The 16,980-nt window shown below is 37.6% G+C and overlaps 1 protein-coding gene across 5 annotated transcripts in view; it reads right to left on the bottom strand.

Annotated features, from left to right (window-relative positions):
- cacna1ba (calcium channel, voltage-dependent, N type, alpha 1B subunit, a) overlaps positions 1 to 16,980 on the bottom strand; it is a 125,328-nt gene that overhangs the window by 38,984 nt on the left and 69,364 nt on the right. For 2 of the 5 annotated variants that reach the window (XM_059550794.1, XM_059550798.1), the window contains exons 8-22: positions 16,468 to 16,551; positions 16,233 to 16,316; positions 15,755 to 15,988; positions 14,389 to 14,501; positions 14,009 to 14,121; positions 12,817 to 12,948; positions 9,929 to 10,001; positions 9,724 to 9,841; positions 8,870 to 8,937; positions 8,205 to 8,311; positions 7,094 to 7,156; positions 2,166 to 2,963; positions 1,387 to 1,571; positions 1,086 to 1,206; positions 59 to 188 (exon numbers count right to left, since the gene is read on the bottom strand). In XM_059550794.1, the coding sequence (XP_059406777.1) occupies positions 59 to 188; positions 1,086 to 1,206; positions 1,387 to 1,571; positions 2,166 to 2,963; positions 7,094 to 7,156; positions 8,205 to 8,311; positions 8,870 to 8,937; positions 9,724 to 9,841; positions 9,929 to 10,001; positions 12,817 to 12,948; positions 14,009 to 14,121; positions 14,389 to 14,501; positions 15,755 to 15,988; positions 16,233 to 16,316; positions 16,468 to 16,551 (2,423 nt within the window). Of the gene's footprint in view, positions 1 to 58; positions 189 to 1,085; positions 1,207 to 1,386; positions 1,572 to 2,165; positions 2,964 to 5,019; positions 5,056 to 7,093; positions 7,157 to 8,204; positions 8,312 to 8,869; positions 8,938 to 9,723; positions 9,842 to 9,928; positions 10,002 to 12,816; positions 12,949 to 14,008; positions 14,122 to 14,388; positions 14,502 to 15,754; positions 15,989 to 16,232; positions 16,317 to 16,467; positions 16,552 to 16,980 lie in introns of all 5 variants that reach the window. The other 3 variants (XM_059550796.1, XM_059550795.1, XM_059550797.1) reach the window with 3 other exon arrangements.

The following is a 16,980-nucleotide window of genomic DNA, read 5'->3' as shown; positions in this document are numbered from 1 at the left end:
CTTTGACAAAATCTTACTGTGCACAGTCAGACCAGACCAAAACATATGAGCGACGTACATTGTTACGAGGGGCATTGGCTTGGACTGGGTCTTCTGCAGCCAGGGCTATACTGCTCATGGCAATCACCACCAGGATACACATCTCAAAATAGCGCAGGCTCACAATGTAGTGGCACAGACGTCTCACCCTGCACACACATACACACTATAAGAATGAGGCTGAAGGCAATTACATAATGAAGTGTGATACCTAAACATTATTTTAAATCTACCGACAGATACATTTAATTAACCACCGATAATTAATATTTTCATGCAGGCCACAAGCAAGGTTTCAGAGTTCAATGATTAATTCAGTAATAGCGTAGATTTTAGCAGGCATGGTCAGATCAACAAACACTCATGTGGCATAAGTATATAGTAAAATAAAAGTATTCCTATATTGTTGCACCAACAGGATCTTGAAAGACAGCTGCATTTGGCAATTGCCCAATAATACAAAGTTTTATATGGAGGTTTATAGGATTGGATGCCTTTTAGTCTTAAAGATCTTAAAGCATTTACCTTTAACACACACAATTAAACTTTATAACCATTATTAGTGATGGCTTAGACAGATAATAACCAGGAACATTTGCAGATATAACAGCATTGGTAGTTTGCCAATCACCAACTACAAATGCTGTATCTGAATACTCAAAACAAAACTCAACTGTGTTGTGGAAGCTACTTTAAATGTTTGTCACACTATGGAAAAGATCTGTCAGTACTTTCATTTCATTACAAGCTATTTTTTTAGTCACCATAGATAACAAACTTCCTAAACATAACTTGAAAGCAAGAATATCCTTGATATGCTCAAATGACTGTGCCATGCTACACCAGTACTTGTTGACAAAAAAAGCCTATTTCTGGAAAGCCTTGAATGTGAGCTACTGTCAAATTACCAAATAAGAAATGTTGAATGAATACTTCTGCTTTCATTCAGATTGCAGCTCTGACAACAGCTTTTATTACACTGCACTGTGATACATTTTCAAATGCACATGGTTTTGAAAACATTGGGACTCCACACACACACTTACGGATTGGTTGGGCTGAAGATGAACATAGAGCTGAAAGGGAGGATGGGACGAGGGCTGCTCTGGTTCAGATCCTCCAGATTCTTCTCAGTCATGGGCATTGTCTCACTGTCTATACTGTTCACTGAGAAGAAAAACAAATGTCATGTTTGAATTTATACAATTGTAAGCCTTTGTTAGACCAACACTGGCTTGTTGCCAGCAGCAATGTTAACATGCTTAAAAAAGTGCCACACAAATGAGAGTATAAAATTAGTGAAAATTAGTCACAGTGACCTGATGTGGCTGTATGAGAAATACTAACTGGGAATAAGGGTGGTTTCTCCAGGGGGAGACGTGACGGTCACGGGTATGTGTGTGCCCATTCCTCCAGTCTGTTCAATATTCTGTTTATTGTCCAAGTCTTCTGGATTATCAAGACACCATCGGTTCCTACCTGAAGGTTGATGGGGGTTTATAGCCAATGAATCTCCGCCCATGTCCATGTGCCTACAGTAATCAAAATGAGGTTACACATTGGCGTTTTGGTCATGAACATCTCTGTGTTCCTGAACTAATCTTTTAAATGAACAAATCACATTATTGGTTGGATCTACTGAATAAGTAGACTTATCAATGAACGAGTTGGTGTTTTGAGTTTGGATTGACTCAGAAAGGCACTGGGAAACAAACTGACTCATAAACAAAGCACTCAAATTCGTTCTTGAATGAGGATGATTTGACTGACAACATTCTTTTTGTGTCATAGATATGTAAATACGCACATTTTATTCTATTCCTGTCCTAAAATACTTCCAAACAAATCTGTTGAGTAGATAAATGTTCTTATAGCACTTATAGTTCACTGGTCACCACCTAAGTGGGTGTCTACTAAATCAATGAATGAATCTCAATGAATCATTTTGGTGAATGGATTAAAGTGAGTTCTTGGGACAAATCAGAATCTCCACCAGTGCTGGAATAATGTAAAACAACAAGGTCTCATAGCTCCTGGAACGTAGTTCAGTTTTCTTGAGAACAAAAGTGCTGTTTATTATAATATATCATTTAAAAAAAATTACATCTTTTCCAAAATAGTTTTACCTATGACTGTGTGACTTGTCCTCCTCCTGCTCTCCATTCCCTTGTTGCTCTTCTCCTTCCAATGTCGACTGAGCTTTACTGGTACGTGGTCTGTGCCGTCTCCTCCCTCCATTACCTCCATTTTCACCCCTGGAGCACCTCTCCCCCTCCCTTGTTCCTGAACGTGAGCCATCCTTCTGCCTGGACCGCCGTTCACTCTTCCCTGCACTGACTACTCCATTGCCCTCTCTGCTATGCCTATGAGAGTGATGGTGACGATGTTCTCGCTCCCCACCTCCCACTCCCTCATCCACTGAGCTCTGATGGTGATGTCTGTGGCCCCCCTCTCTGCTCTGGCTCCTGTCACTCTTCCCCTCCTTACACCGTGTCCCATCGTGCTCCTTACTGCGGCTGTGATGCACATGATGCCGGCCTTCTTTGCCATGACCTGTGTCGCCGTTTTCATTGGTCTCATTGGAGGGACGCTCCCTGTGTCGGTGGTGTTTGCGTGGTGGCTGTGACTGTGATGGCTCCATCACAGGGTGGACTTGTTCCTCTGGTGTGCCGCCCTCCCCTTGCAAGTCCTGGGGTTTGTCCCAGCCTCTGTGGGGACTGATGGGACCATCGCAACGAGGTTCCACCACCAGAGGTCGGTCCAGGTGGGTCTTCATGTCAGGGCGGAGGTGAAGGTTGGAGGTCAGCCGGGGGTTGAGTTCCTCTTGGTACAATGCCTCGCTGCTAGCCAGCATGTGCTTCCGAATCTGCGTGGTGCGCTGCTCCCACACGGACATCATCTTTAGAGAACGCTGCTGTTCTTTACTAGTGAAGAGAAGATTTAAGGAAACAAATGTGTAAGCCTCAGACAGATTCAATTTAATAAAACAATTAGGCATGGTGTTGACGTTAGTCTCATCCATGTCGAGACCCCCTTTCAAGATGGTGATTGCCTGTTTTCATTCTTTAAAAAATCCTTACGGATTTGAAAACTGAGCTTCATTTTGGATTGCTGAAGTTCACACAAATCAATATTCTCAACAGAAGAGGGTTGAGTTTGACTCAAGACCGAGACCCAAAGAAGACAGAGTGTGAGTCAAGACCGAGACAATAAAAATATGCTCTTGGACTCAAGACAAGCGAACCAGGACTTTTACCTTGTCATGGACTCAAGAGCAGGTGAACCTCTCAGGTCTTGATTCTAAATCAGTTTTACTTCTAGTTTTGGTCTCGACTCAGATATGAATGAGCAGGTCTCAACTACAACATTGCAAGTTTTTATTAAATAATATACATTTTAGACATAATATGACTGGTTATTTTGCTTGTTTTTGCTCTGCTAACTAAAATCGCTCTAAACAAAGCCAAAAGCAGGATCTGTCTAACACTGAACACAGTGTAGAGCTTCAAACAGTAAAATGTCCCAGTGCTGCTGGACTAAATGTCAGTGCCCTTGGAATGGCATTACTTCAAGCAGATTTAAGGACTGGAACTAACCAATGTGTAAATAAAAAGAAGGTCTTTATGGATGCCAGATTACAAAGGTTAGTTATGGGCATGCTTTACTCATCTTGCAAACATTTGTGAACAATGGTTTAGGTCATGAAGTTTAACCTTGCATCCTATACCTTAAATGTAGGGCATTTAGATGGCTAGTGACTTCATATCTATTGCTCCCTTATAAGCAATAGTTCACGCAAAAAAAAAAAAAAAAATAATAATATATATATATATATGTATATATATATATATATATATATATATATTCTGTCATTGTTTAATCACACCCCATGTCATTCAGATTTAGAATGCATGAACAAATTATGACAGAAGTCTCCTATATTTCTCCTATTTTTGGGTAATGTCATCTTATACCTTATTTTTTTATCCAGTTAGTTAGCATGAAGAGAACATGAATCAATACAGTTACTGCTGTAAAGAAAAGTCAAGGAAAAGCTTCAACTTGGGAAAAGTAACACGTCTACACTCCTCTCTTCTCCACATCACTGTATTCTGGGCACACCTCTAGCAGGCAGGCCATGTTCCAGGGAGTGATGAGTGAACTACAGTAATGTGTAGACAGGTGATGGGAAAGAGAACAGTGTCTGAGGCTGGGAGACTGATTTTCAGACAATTTTTACAGCTAAAGCACTAACAGGACCTTGTGGTGTGAAACAGTCCTGAGGTCAAACTGTACCTCTTGTGGACAAGCAGGACAAGGTGGTGCAAACTCCCTGGTTTTACTGTATGACAGGACCTCAAGGTGTGATCTGCATTTCCCTACTGTGTTAATTTGACTTTTGGCCATGTTAATAATAATAGATAGCAGAGAGGGCCATGAAAACTTGCATGAACACTACAGCTCAATGAGTCAGAGTATATGTACTAATCATTATCACAGTTCCAATATTTCCCTTTTTCTATTAAATATTAACATACTTAGCAAAAATAAAGACTGGGATGTTCTTAACGTGCAGTACTATAAAGCTGCTGTAAACAGTGTTAGCAGTATTGATATCTCTGGCTATTAAAAACTATACACATCTTCATCAAACTCTCAATTTTAAGCATGGTATTGACCAAAACTTGTTAACAACAGCTTTAAAGTACAAAGAGTGAAATGTAGTTGATGAACGACTTTTTTTTTTTTTTTTTTACAGCTGGCCAAGGGTTAAAAATGAATCACAGGTTAACGTTGACATATATATATATATATATATATATATATATATATATATATATGAATGAGGGGCAAGATTCTGAAATGTCCAACACTGTACACATTGTCAAACACTATGAGGTGCGTCAAGGATGTACAGATGAGCAAAATACATCCATTCATGTACTGAAACAGTAGTCATGCCCTATGTAGTACCATTACCTCAAGTAGTGATGTGCAGGGGAGCAGACATAACTCCTAAAACACATACAGCACACATTGAAATACACATATACACACGGACACGCTAAGAGCCCCCACAGAGCCACAGAAAACAGGTAAGAAGACAAACATTTGACAAGAAAATCAGCATTGAACACATACGTTCAGTATAAAAGACAGTGGAAAATGAATGGTGGAAAAATTAAAGAAAGTACAAAACAGTAGAGAGAGATGAGATGATGACAGACTTATCCAGACTCTCTACAACCCAAAAACTTCAGTACTGCTCAAACTGAAGCATTACAGGAATATTCACACACACACACAAAAAAAATATATATATATATAATTTTTATCATCATTCACTCACCCTTATGTAGTTCTAAACCCACATGACTTTTATTTTGTGGAACACAATCGTTTAATGTCCAAGACACTTTAAATATAATTAAAATAAATGAGGAATAAGGCAAAATAAATAAATAAACAAATAACCATAAAAGTATAATAAAAGCATTTCATATGTCTTGTGTGCTACATTTTAAATCTTCTAAAGCCATACAGCAGATTTAAATGTTACTGACTGAAAAGCTTTATATTGTGAGTACAGAGTTCATCTGAGAAGTAGTGATGTCACATTTGTGAATGAATCCTTCAGACTGGTTTCTTGAACTAGAACAATCAGTTCATTAAAAAAAATTGACTCAAAAGACTGATTAATTGAATAAATGTATTAATAAACAATCATAACATTTCATAAAATAATGAAATACACCTTTTATTGTATGACTTCACATTACCAATTTTCTAATGCTTTTTTATCTTGTAACAGCTCTAGTCCTCATTCACTTTTATTATATGAAAATGAGAGGATATTCTTCAAACATTCACCTTCTTTGTTCCATTTAAAATGTCAGCTGTATGGGTTTGGAATTACATGACGGTCAGTAAATGATGAAAAGCATTTTATTTTGGGGTAATCTGTTCCTTTACATCACCAAAAACTAATTTAAAAAATATATATTACTAGCATGAATACAAAAGTCTTTTATCTTCTCAAAAGTTTGACAATGAGCCAAGTTCTCCTTCTAATTTCTGTTTAATTATGAATATAGTACTGGATTCCTAAATTCACCTGCCTGTACAGTATGTGTGAGAGAGAGTATAAGTGTGTGTGTGTGTGTGTGTGTGTGTGTGTGTGTGTCTCTATGCTCTCACAGTGGGCTCGTCTGACAGGAGTGCTGACTCATTAGGCACTAACAGTAGCAGAAGCTCTAGTAGTGATGCTCACTGGGAAACAGACGGCCGATTCTCAGAACACAGCTCAATGCCAGCGGCAGCTAATGAGCCCAGCGAACAGTTAATCTAGAGTTTCCAGAAAATGTCCTAACCCGCTAGCTAAAGAAATGTGGCAAACATAACATTAGGAAAGAAAGTACAGTAAGTATATAATCCACTGAGGCAGCTGCATTACACTGAAGCAGATTAATACTGATTTAAGTCTACACTTACACTTTTTCAGCAACACCTTATAATTGCTTTCATTAAGACGGAGAAAAAAAATCAACAATATCAGCAGCTCATGAAGATTTTAACATTAATATAAGCATATATGGGCATATGTTCCTATTAAAAAGTTAACAGATTTTTTCCACTACAAATTACATGATCACGATAACAATGTCAATGAAAAGTTTATTTGGAGAAAAAATTCTGAAAACGTATAATTCATTTAAAACTATAACTAGAATATTTTTTTAATAAAAAAAAAAAAAAAATCAATGTAGTCTCAGATTTGTTAACTAATGATTTGTAAAACATTAAATGTTGTCATTAAAGAATGGTATGAAAGCTATTATAAACGTTACCCTTCACCGGTTTTACTCTTTATGGTTTTCCTCTCATGACCCATGTATAATATTTCCATGTATTACATATATTTGATCAGTTAAACGACAAGATTAACTTTGAACGCCTCTAGTCAGCAAGACTAGTTTGGCTGTCAGGCATCATGCAAGAGCAGTGTGCTGGGACAGAGGAGGAGAGGAGATTTGAACAGAGTAAATGAACTCACGGTGAATGAGAGCTGGAGTTGGAGGAGCTGCATGAAAGAGCACCAGGATTTGGCCTTATAAAACTGCATATGCCAAAAACAAAAACCATGAGAGGGGAAGAAATAGTTTGGTGGGGGTAAAGTCAGTGTCAGGGACTGCACCTGTCAATCACTCTGACCCTAACCCCACCCAACTCAATGGGAAGTACATATCAACAATTGTGTCTTCAAAACAGAATTTAAATCAAAACAGGTGAGAAGACATCACAGTATTAGGAAAGACATTCAAATTCCAAGTGCATTAAAATGAATTAAATTATATTACACTAAATTAGTCATTATATTATTCTATTAAACAATCTAATAAATTGACTTTTTGAACACTGGAAAAATGTCTTTCATAATGAAAAATTACAAATAAAACGTTAATTCAGTATAAATATTACAAAAATCGTTCAGAATTACTACAAGATCCTGAGGGTAACAAAATACATATCCAGGGCCGTGACCACAATTGACATTGAAATGAACATTCCCCCAATATTCAGAATAGTCAGTGATCAAATATGATGGTTGGTTTTTAATTCTGAAGTGGATTTGATTCATTGGATTGCAACATTAACTGTCTTTAGCAAAAGTAAAACCGTCAATTTAGGTTCAAATGCACACAAGTAAATCAGATTTTGATGGCATGATTCATTTGATTCATCATTCATTGGCTACATATATTTTCTACTGTACTGTACTTGTCTAAAAACAAATCTTATCAAACACAGACTGATTTTTCAGTTGGCCTCAGCGGGAAAGCATAAAAAATTCCATAGATTTCCACACAGCCTGGTGGAATCGAGCATACGTGTCATTTAAAGATAACCAATTATGAGTGCAAGACCATCTGCAAAGAGAATAGATTCAGAGAGTCCTACAGAGACATACTGAGGACTAAATAAAAGTGACAACAGTAAAATAAGAAAACAACCAACACCAATGTGCTTACAGATAATAACAGAAATATGTTTCTTGGGACACATAAAAAAAAAAGCAACGATGGGGTGATGAATAGGTGTTTTGGAGGGTTAGTGAAAAGGGGAGGGCAGTACCCTGACTTCAGGTTTAATGCCCCCTGACTTACGCTGTGATGGAAATGTTAGCGGCCGACATGGGGCTGACCTCCTTTACCTCCTTGGCTTTCTGCAGAGCCAGTTTCTTACTGATGGCCTCCTCCTGCTCCTCCTCATCCTGGGAGAGGAGCAAGACAGAAAAACAGAGAATGAAAGACAAGAAAAATCTGCATCCAATGGCAAGCACCACTAGCATCAACAAATCAAGACAGTGATGTCCCAGAAGCCTTATGGCCCTATACTGTTGGTACCATCTTCACGTAAGGCTGTAAATCCCACAGCAGACTGAAAGTTTCATTATCTTGATTTATTGACCAGGGCAAACATCAGTCAGATCAAAAGAGCCCTTACAGACAGTCTTATGAAACTAATAAAAGCTGACAGTGCATGGCAATAGGAAAACACATTCGGTGTTCACAACATGTGAGACTCATGTGGTATGTGTGCAGGTACTGTACGGATGGCTGTGACAGTGACTGTACTGTATGTACTGTACATGTGGCCATATCTACAGCCTTAAACTGAAACGCTTTTTTTGTTAGTGCAAATTTGAATTTGTTCGTTTTTATCTATTATGTTTTGCTAACTAAATCTATGCACCTCAAAAATGTATAATTTGCCACAAGACTTCTTCACATTTTTTGCCATATGTACAGCCTTATCATGCCCAACCAACCTTGGTGAGTTCCTGTGCATTGGCGAGATTATCAACAGCGATGGCCAAAAAGACATTGAGGAGAGTGTCTGATCAAATGTGCTTTAAGGAAATTGTGTGAAAGTGGTCATCTAATAAAACTGTCAAACAAGTCAGGTTGTTTTTTATGCAATCTTTTAACAAACACTGAAAGTTTGGGCTCAGTAAGATTAATTGTAAAGAACTCAATGCTTTTATTCTGCACAGATTAATTAAATTGATAACATCATGTTAGAAAAGATTTCAAACAAATGCTGTTCTGTTCTTCATTTGAGCACCAAATCAGTATTAGAATTATTTCTAATCGATCATGTTATACTGTAGACTGGAGCAATGGCTGCTGAAATTTCAGCTTTGCTATCACACAAATTCCATAGTTCCCTAGGAATCGAACCCACAAGCATTTGATCTGCTAACGCAATGCTCTACAGGAACAGCCACAGGAACACAAATGATTACATGATTATGATAGTTGAAGAAGAGCAGGTCAGCATCAAAAACATCTTTACACCTACAATTGCATAAAGTTTGGGAGAAGTTATTTTTGTTTATTTACTTATTAAATTATTAAGTGTTAGCATTTTCTGTGCATTCTGAAATAGAAATACAGATGATGTTTTTGTGGCATTAGTGAAGAATACTGTTGCAGAAATCTACCTCTTTCTTGTGTCTTTAGTTTATACAGTACATGCAATATGCAGCACTGTATATCTTACAATGAGTACCATTATTAAAACCAACATTTGTGTGTATTATTTTGTTTGCTTTACTTGAAAAATTAGGCCATTAAAAAGCATGACAGTAATGACAGCCCTACGTTTATATATAAAGGATACAGTTTCCAAAGAGTGTGAGCACAATGAAGTACACGGAGCAGAACATTCCCCGGTGCACTCCTCCCTGGGATTCAATTCCATGATACATCACAGCATTCCAGTCTTCTCCTGTCAGAACCTGTCAGATAAAATACATTATGGAAATACTGTATTTCAAACGAATATGATGAGAGCGTTCAGACACATATCAACAGATGGTCAATACCTGAAACACTGTCAGGATAGCAGCTGGGAATGTGTCAAAGTTGGTGGTCGGGGTCTCATCTTCAAAATTAAACCTAGAAGAGAGATGATGAGCTGTGAATCATTTTCTTGGATGAGCCTCATGTGTATGCTTAGGAGCCAGCTTTGCTCTAATTTCAAAATCGTTCATTTTTTCAATTTGTTTGCTTGCAAAGACAGCAAAAACGGCACTGAAATTTTCTAAATAATAATGTCTCTCTTCATCTGCATATAAAAGCTGAGCTGAGCTCCTCTCTGCATCTCCAGAACTAATAACAAAAAAATACAATAAATATGTTTTCTTATTTCACCATTCTCTTCCATCTCTCAGGGGCTCTGTAGGGGCCTCATTACGAGAGAATGTGGAGAAATCCTCAAAACAAGAGAAGAAACATCTCACAACTAAGGGCTTGTCGACATTATTCTGGAAAACAAAATTGATGCCTTTCTTTGCCCAACCACTCATTTTATTAAAATAAAATAGCACAAAAACAATACAATGAGAGAAAACTAAAGTTAATGACCATTATAAGTAAAATGCTGCTATATATAGTCATATTTTAAATAGTCTTTGTGATAAGTGGGGCACCCCTAGTCTTGATTTTACGTATATAACTTTCATAAAATCATATGTTTGCACAATCCTCATGGGGGTGATACAAATATGTCATGCTACAAAGCCCCAACAATGAAATCTCATTGGTTCAAAAAACATGTACAGTAGTTGCATATTAATCATCTAATATGTTTTGATCAGCTGTGATTTTTCATTGTGCAGAATTTTCATGTAAATTGAGGACAAACATATATATATATATACACTCACCTAAAGGATTATTAGGAACACCTGTTCAATTTCTCATTAATGCAATTATCTAATCAACCAATCAAATGGCAGTTGCTTCAATGCATTTAGGGCTGTGGTCCTGGTCAAGACAATCTCCTGAATTCCAAACTGAATGTCAGAATGGGAAAGAAAGGTGATTTAAAGCAATTTTGAGCGTGACATGGTTGTTGGTGCCAGATGGGCCGGTCTGAGTATTTCACAATCTGCTCAGTTACTGGGATTTTCATGCACAACCATTTCTAGGGTTTACAAATAATGGTGTTAAACGGGAAAAACATCCAGTATGCAGCAGTCCTGTGGGCGAAAATGCCTTGTTGATGCTAGAGGTCAGAGGAGAATGGGCTGACTGATTCAAGCTAATAGAAGAGCAACTTTGACTGAAATAACCACTCGTTACAACAGAGGTATGCAGTAAAGCATTTGTGAAGCCACAACACGCACAACCTTGAGGCAGATGGGCTACAACAGCAGAAGACCCCACAGGGTACCACTCATCTCCACTACATATAGGGAAAAGAGGCTACAATTTGCACTAGCTCACCAAAATTGGACAGTTGAAGCCTGGTCTGATGAGTCTCGATTTCTGTTGAGACATTCAGATGGTAGAGTCAGAATTTGGCGTAAATAGAATGAGAACATGGAGCCATCATGCCTTGTTACCACTGTGCAGGCTGGTGGTGGTGTAATGGTGTGGGGGATGTTTTCTTGGCACACTTTAGGCCCCTTAGTGCTAATTGGGCATCGTTTAAATGCCACGGCCTACCTGAGCATTGTTTCTGACCATGTCCATCCCTTTATGACCACCATGTACCCATCCTCTGATGGCTACTTCCAGCAGGATAATGCACCATGTCACAAAGCTCGAATCATTTCAAATTGGTTTCTTGAACATGACAATCAGTTCACTGTACTAAAATGGCCCCCACAGTCACCAGATCTCAACCCAATAGAGCATCTTTGGGATGTGGTGGAACGGGAGCTTCGTGCCCTGGATGTGCATCCCACAAATCTCCATCAACTGCAAGATGCTATCCTATCAATATGGGCCAACATCTCTAAAGAATGCTTTCAGCACCTTGTTGAATCAATGCCACGTAGAATTAAGGCAGTTCCAAAGGCGAAAGGGGGTCAAACACAGTATTACAGTGAAAACACAGTGTTCCTAATAATCCTTTAGGTGAGTGAATATATATATATATATATATATATATATATATATATATATATATATATATATGAATTCTGAACAAGAATGTTTTATCTGCTCAGACTGTTCTCAATATCTCTGCTCTCTGATGTGCTTCACAACAAAACGTATGAAATCGTATTTCTTTTCCAACCCAAAAAATGACTACATGAATCAGACAGTCAGTTTATCATGTCCATCTACAGTCTTAAATATTAAAGCGCTATGGAGCTGAAATCCAGTACCAGAGAAGCACAAAAGCAATTTCTCATTTCACTAAGCAGAGATCTGGAAAGGCTTCACCACCATCAGGAGGGAATAGTGTTTCCTGCAGCTCACATTGTTATGTTTCAATAATATTTTCTCATTTCGCACCGACTATTTGTTTATCTGGCACTCTCCTTATTACAGTAGATCACATGACAGCGTTTGTACATCTAAGCTGATATTTACCTCATGGGAAGCGTGTGTAGAGGCAATTCCTTTGTTGCAGCGTACAATTAATAATTCATAGAACACAGAAATGAAAACTTGTGCCGTCTGGATCAGCTCAGTCATGTTTGTTAACATGTGGCTGAGGGGTAAATGAAATGAGAGGGCTTGGAAGAGTCACAGCTGCTTATGCAGAGAGAAATGTAAACGATAGGGAGGTTTTTTTCCATGTCAAGGGATGATTTATGATTTATTTAGGGTTATATTAATACAATTTATTGTTTATTAAAAAAATTTTTTTACTTTTGCAAGATACAAGATTTTGGGACTGTGTTGTCATGTCTAGTGTAAAACCTAAAACAACATAGACTAGACATGTGAGTGTAACCCTCAGCCTGGTTCTTACTGTCCACCGAAGAGCTGCATTCCCAGCAGAGCAAACACTACAATGAAGAGAAACAGCAGGAACAGGAGGCTGATGATGGACTTCATTGAGTTGAGCAGAGACACCACCAGATTCCTTAACGAGTTCCAATACCTATTTAGGGAAAGAAATATAACTTGATTTGTGGTATGATACTGATACTATTTAATATTTTATTACTTTATTACATCGTAAATCGATGATCAAGAGTCAATCATTCCACATATACACTATACAACTAATTTCAAAAATTGTTATACAATTTCTTGTCTAGTGTGTTTTGAAATTTCATTTGAAACAGTCAACAAATCAGAAACAAGCATTTAACTGCAAATAAATCCATGGTATAAATTAGGGTAGGTGATATACCAGCAGACATGATTAACCGGTAGAAATTTGTCAACTGGTAGAGATTGAGTTTACACACAACCGATAGAGATTGTGCAGCATTGCAGTTTAAAAATAAGTGATTTTAAGTCAAAATGCGATCAGCAGTGAAAGAGAATGCATGCATGTGAAGACAGTGCTTATAAAGCGCTGGAATACTAAACAGTTGTTTTTGCCACTTTGTAGGCCTTGGATGTTCCATCCTTGCAAGTATCCTTGTAAACACAGTAGGTCTTAAGTAAAAGCCAACAGTGTAGAAAGAAAACACATGTGAAAAAAATATATTGGATCCGTGCAGCTCTTAAAGTGACAGCAGTCTAATATTCCTGCTGTCCCTCACTCATGGTACTCATACAACAAAAGAGAGAAAATCTCTCACTGCTCATGTCTAAATCATTTTTGTAGCTTAAATAAAATATATATTTAATTTATACTGTGAAGAATATGCATTTTTTTATACATTTGTTTACTTTTCTTATTCTACTGTAGAGGTTTTTTTTTTGGTCATTGCTTGTAATTAGTTTCTTATTCAATCGCTGACTGTCTACTTGTCTTCAGTGAGCTTGAGTTTTATTGTTTTTTATTTAGGGTAGTTTTATTTTATATTAGGAAATATCTATCATAAAGACCTTATTTAAGCAAAAATAACATTATTGTGATATATATTGTTACTGTGAAATAAATTGACTCATATAGTGATATAAGATTTTGGTCATATCGCCCATCCCTAATATAAATATATTAATTTAGGACAATGATCTACAGAGCATCATGGATTATATCTTACTTGGTAACCTTGAATATCCTCAGCAAACGCAGCGCTCGCAACACACTAATGCCAAAAGAGGCTCCTGGTTTCACTGCTGCCCAAATCACCTCAAAAATGCTACCTACAATCACCTAAACACACCAAAGACAGAACACAAATACACCAGGCACAATTTATATTTGAAAACAAAGCTCATTTCCAGCAACAATTTCAAAAATAATAATTATAATCATATTATTTTTTTCAAATGTCTTGAAGCTGCTCTCTTTGAGGGGGCTCAGTAGGACATCAGCATTCTTTTGCTTCTTATAAGGCAGTACCTCTGGCATTAACTGGAAAAGAAACATGTACTGTCCTTGGTCCCGTATATCATTAGTATCTGATGGCATTTTACTCACCCCAAAGTCAAAACAGTTAAATGAGGAGTGAAAGTAGGTCCTGGGCCCGAGGCCATACATCTTCAGACTCATCTCTATTAGAAACAGACCAAGGAACACAAACTCCGCCAAATCTGTATACACAAAAAAAGCATTTATCAATGGGCTTTGTCAGTCACATCGTTTTTATAAGGCATGCATGCCAGTAGTGAAAGATGTAGTAACACACTGACAAAATGATCCTCATACTCTGTTGCTTCTGTAAAAGGTTTCAATGTAAAATAACAGTTAATAGAGCTGATGTATAATCATCCAGGCCATGGTGGTGGTCTTGTTAGAGATTCAGAGTGGTGTGGCCTCTTAGGTAAAGAACTGGGCAGGTAACCAGAAAGATTTCATCACATTGTGCCCTTGAACAAGACCCTTAAATCTTTTGGGGGAGCTGTCCCTGCAATAACAGTAGTGTATGTGGCCTTGTATAAAAGCATCAGCTCAATGGCAATTAATGATTAGTAGCAGTTGGCATGCAAGCAGAGGTATATTTAGGAGGTGGGGCAATGCTCCTTTCTAATTGTTGGCACCAATCTGCTACAAGGGACCCTATGGGAGTCACATCCTTTACACATCAACATAGTTGAGGCATGAATCGACCTTCAAAAGAGACAGTTCACCTGACATGGATCAAAACAAGTCAACACAGCACAAATTTTGACATTTTCTATAACCATTACAATTTAAAAGTTTGGGGTCAGTATATATATATATATATAGTATCTTTGAAAGAACACATGCTGCATTATTTTATCAAAACACAGTAAAAGCAGTAGTATTGTGAAATATTATTACAGTTTACAGGTGTTCTATGTTAATGTATTTCAAAATGTAATTTGGCGAAGTTTAATTTTCAGCAGCCATTACTCCAGACTTCAGTGTCACATGATCCTAATATGCTGATTCTAATATGCTGATTTTTTTGTTACTTAATATTTGTAAAAATCGTGAAATATTGTTTTCATGATTCTTTGATTTCAAAACAGAAAACAGCATTTATTTCAAACATATCTTTTGTAACAAATTTTTTACTGTCACTTTTAATCAATTTAATGCATCCTTGCTTAATTATTGGAAATTAACTTTATTAACCAATTACATTTTTAAACTAATGACTCAGGGGCAGTTTTAAGTGAAACTAAAATTCAGCTAAAAGTTGTACAATTAATAATGCAAAATACAAGGAGTATATTATTTAAAAGCACTTGTTTTCCATAGATTTTTTTGAAGGTTTAAATGACTCCCAGTGCACCTAGGCCATGTTCAAAAATAGTACACATAAACCTGTGATCCTCCAGAGAGCTGTACTAATGTTTTAAAGATGCGGTTCACTTACACAGTGCATATGTGAGCCAGTCGGGCTGGTCGTAGTGAACTATAGCCACACATAATGTGTTCAGTCCCACTATACACAGAACCGTCCAGTAGAAGCTCTGAGCCTTCACCATACGGCGGATGAAGAAGCGAAACCTCTTCTCTTTTCTGCGGAAGTATGAAGAGCTCTCATTCTTGCTGCTCTTCACGCTTGTACGGGTGAATGGAGAGCCCTGGGGAGCTGGGGAGAGATGGACTGTTTCAGATGTTCACAAAAGCGCACAGATGATGGAGAGGAGAAGAGAGGAGAGGGATTCAACACAAACATTCTTAATCCATCTTTCCACTCTCTCAGTCTCCTCTTTTATTTTGGTCATTATTCTCTCTATATGTTAAGTTTTATGATACTTTTGCCTCTGGTTTTTAATCTGCTTTTTATTTTCCATGCTGATTTTGGGAGAAAATCTACAAAGGTCACAGGCGTTGGGCCTGGATCTTACCGACTGATGAGATGTCAGTGAAGTGGTCTTCTCCTTCCTCTGCATTGATGAGGTCATTTTTGCTCTTTTTGGCTCTCTTCAATACTTAAAGTGAATAGTAAACAAACAAAAGTAGTATAAAATATAATAATACATTCATAAAGAATATAGTAAATTAAAAAATGTAATGTTTTTTATTAATTATGCTCTAATGATGAACAAACACAATACCGGTAATTAATTTCTCAATGGTTACCTGGGTTGTTGCATTTCCTCTTGTACCAGGCACCATCCTCCTTCTCCTCTGCATTTTTATCTTCTTCAGCAAGCATTACTTCCTCTGAAACAAAGATATTGCACTACTTACACTATGTAGTTGGTAGGTTGTTCTATTTGGTTGCAAGGGTGTTCTGGGTGGTTGCCCAGGAGAAGAGACAGACAAAAGCAACCACTGTAAGGCTTATTGTAACCTGATGCCACACACATTAATCACTGCTGTCACTGCAGATCTGACAAACATCCAGCAGGAGGCAGGGACAGCAGTGAGCAATGTATCACCCAACACATCAATGTTTTAAACAATGCAGTGAATATCTAGAATGGTAGAATGGCTGTAGCGAGACACATGAAGTCAAAGCACCTGTAAGCAGTTAATCCCATCATGAATTTATGGTGTTAAACATCAAAGCTGGGCCACCATGGAAAAGTCTGGGAAATCACCTCTCTAAGCCAAATAAATACCCATGGAAGAGCCCTAGTGGGCTTCTGG

The sequence above is a fragment of the Carassius carassius genome, chromosome 5, assembly GCF_963082965.1.
Source record: "Carassius carassius chromosome 5, fCarCar2.1, whole genome shotgun sequence".
Taxonomy (NCBI): Eukaryota; Metazoa; Chordata; class Actinopteri; order Cypriniformes; family Cyprinidae; genus Carassius; species Carassius carassius.
This window is presented reverse-complemented; position numbering and strand designations above follow the sequence as displayed.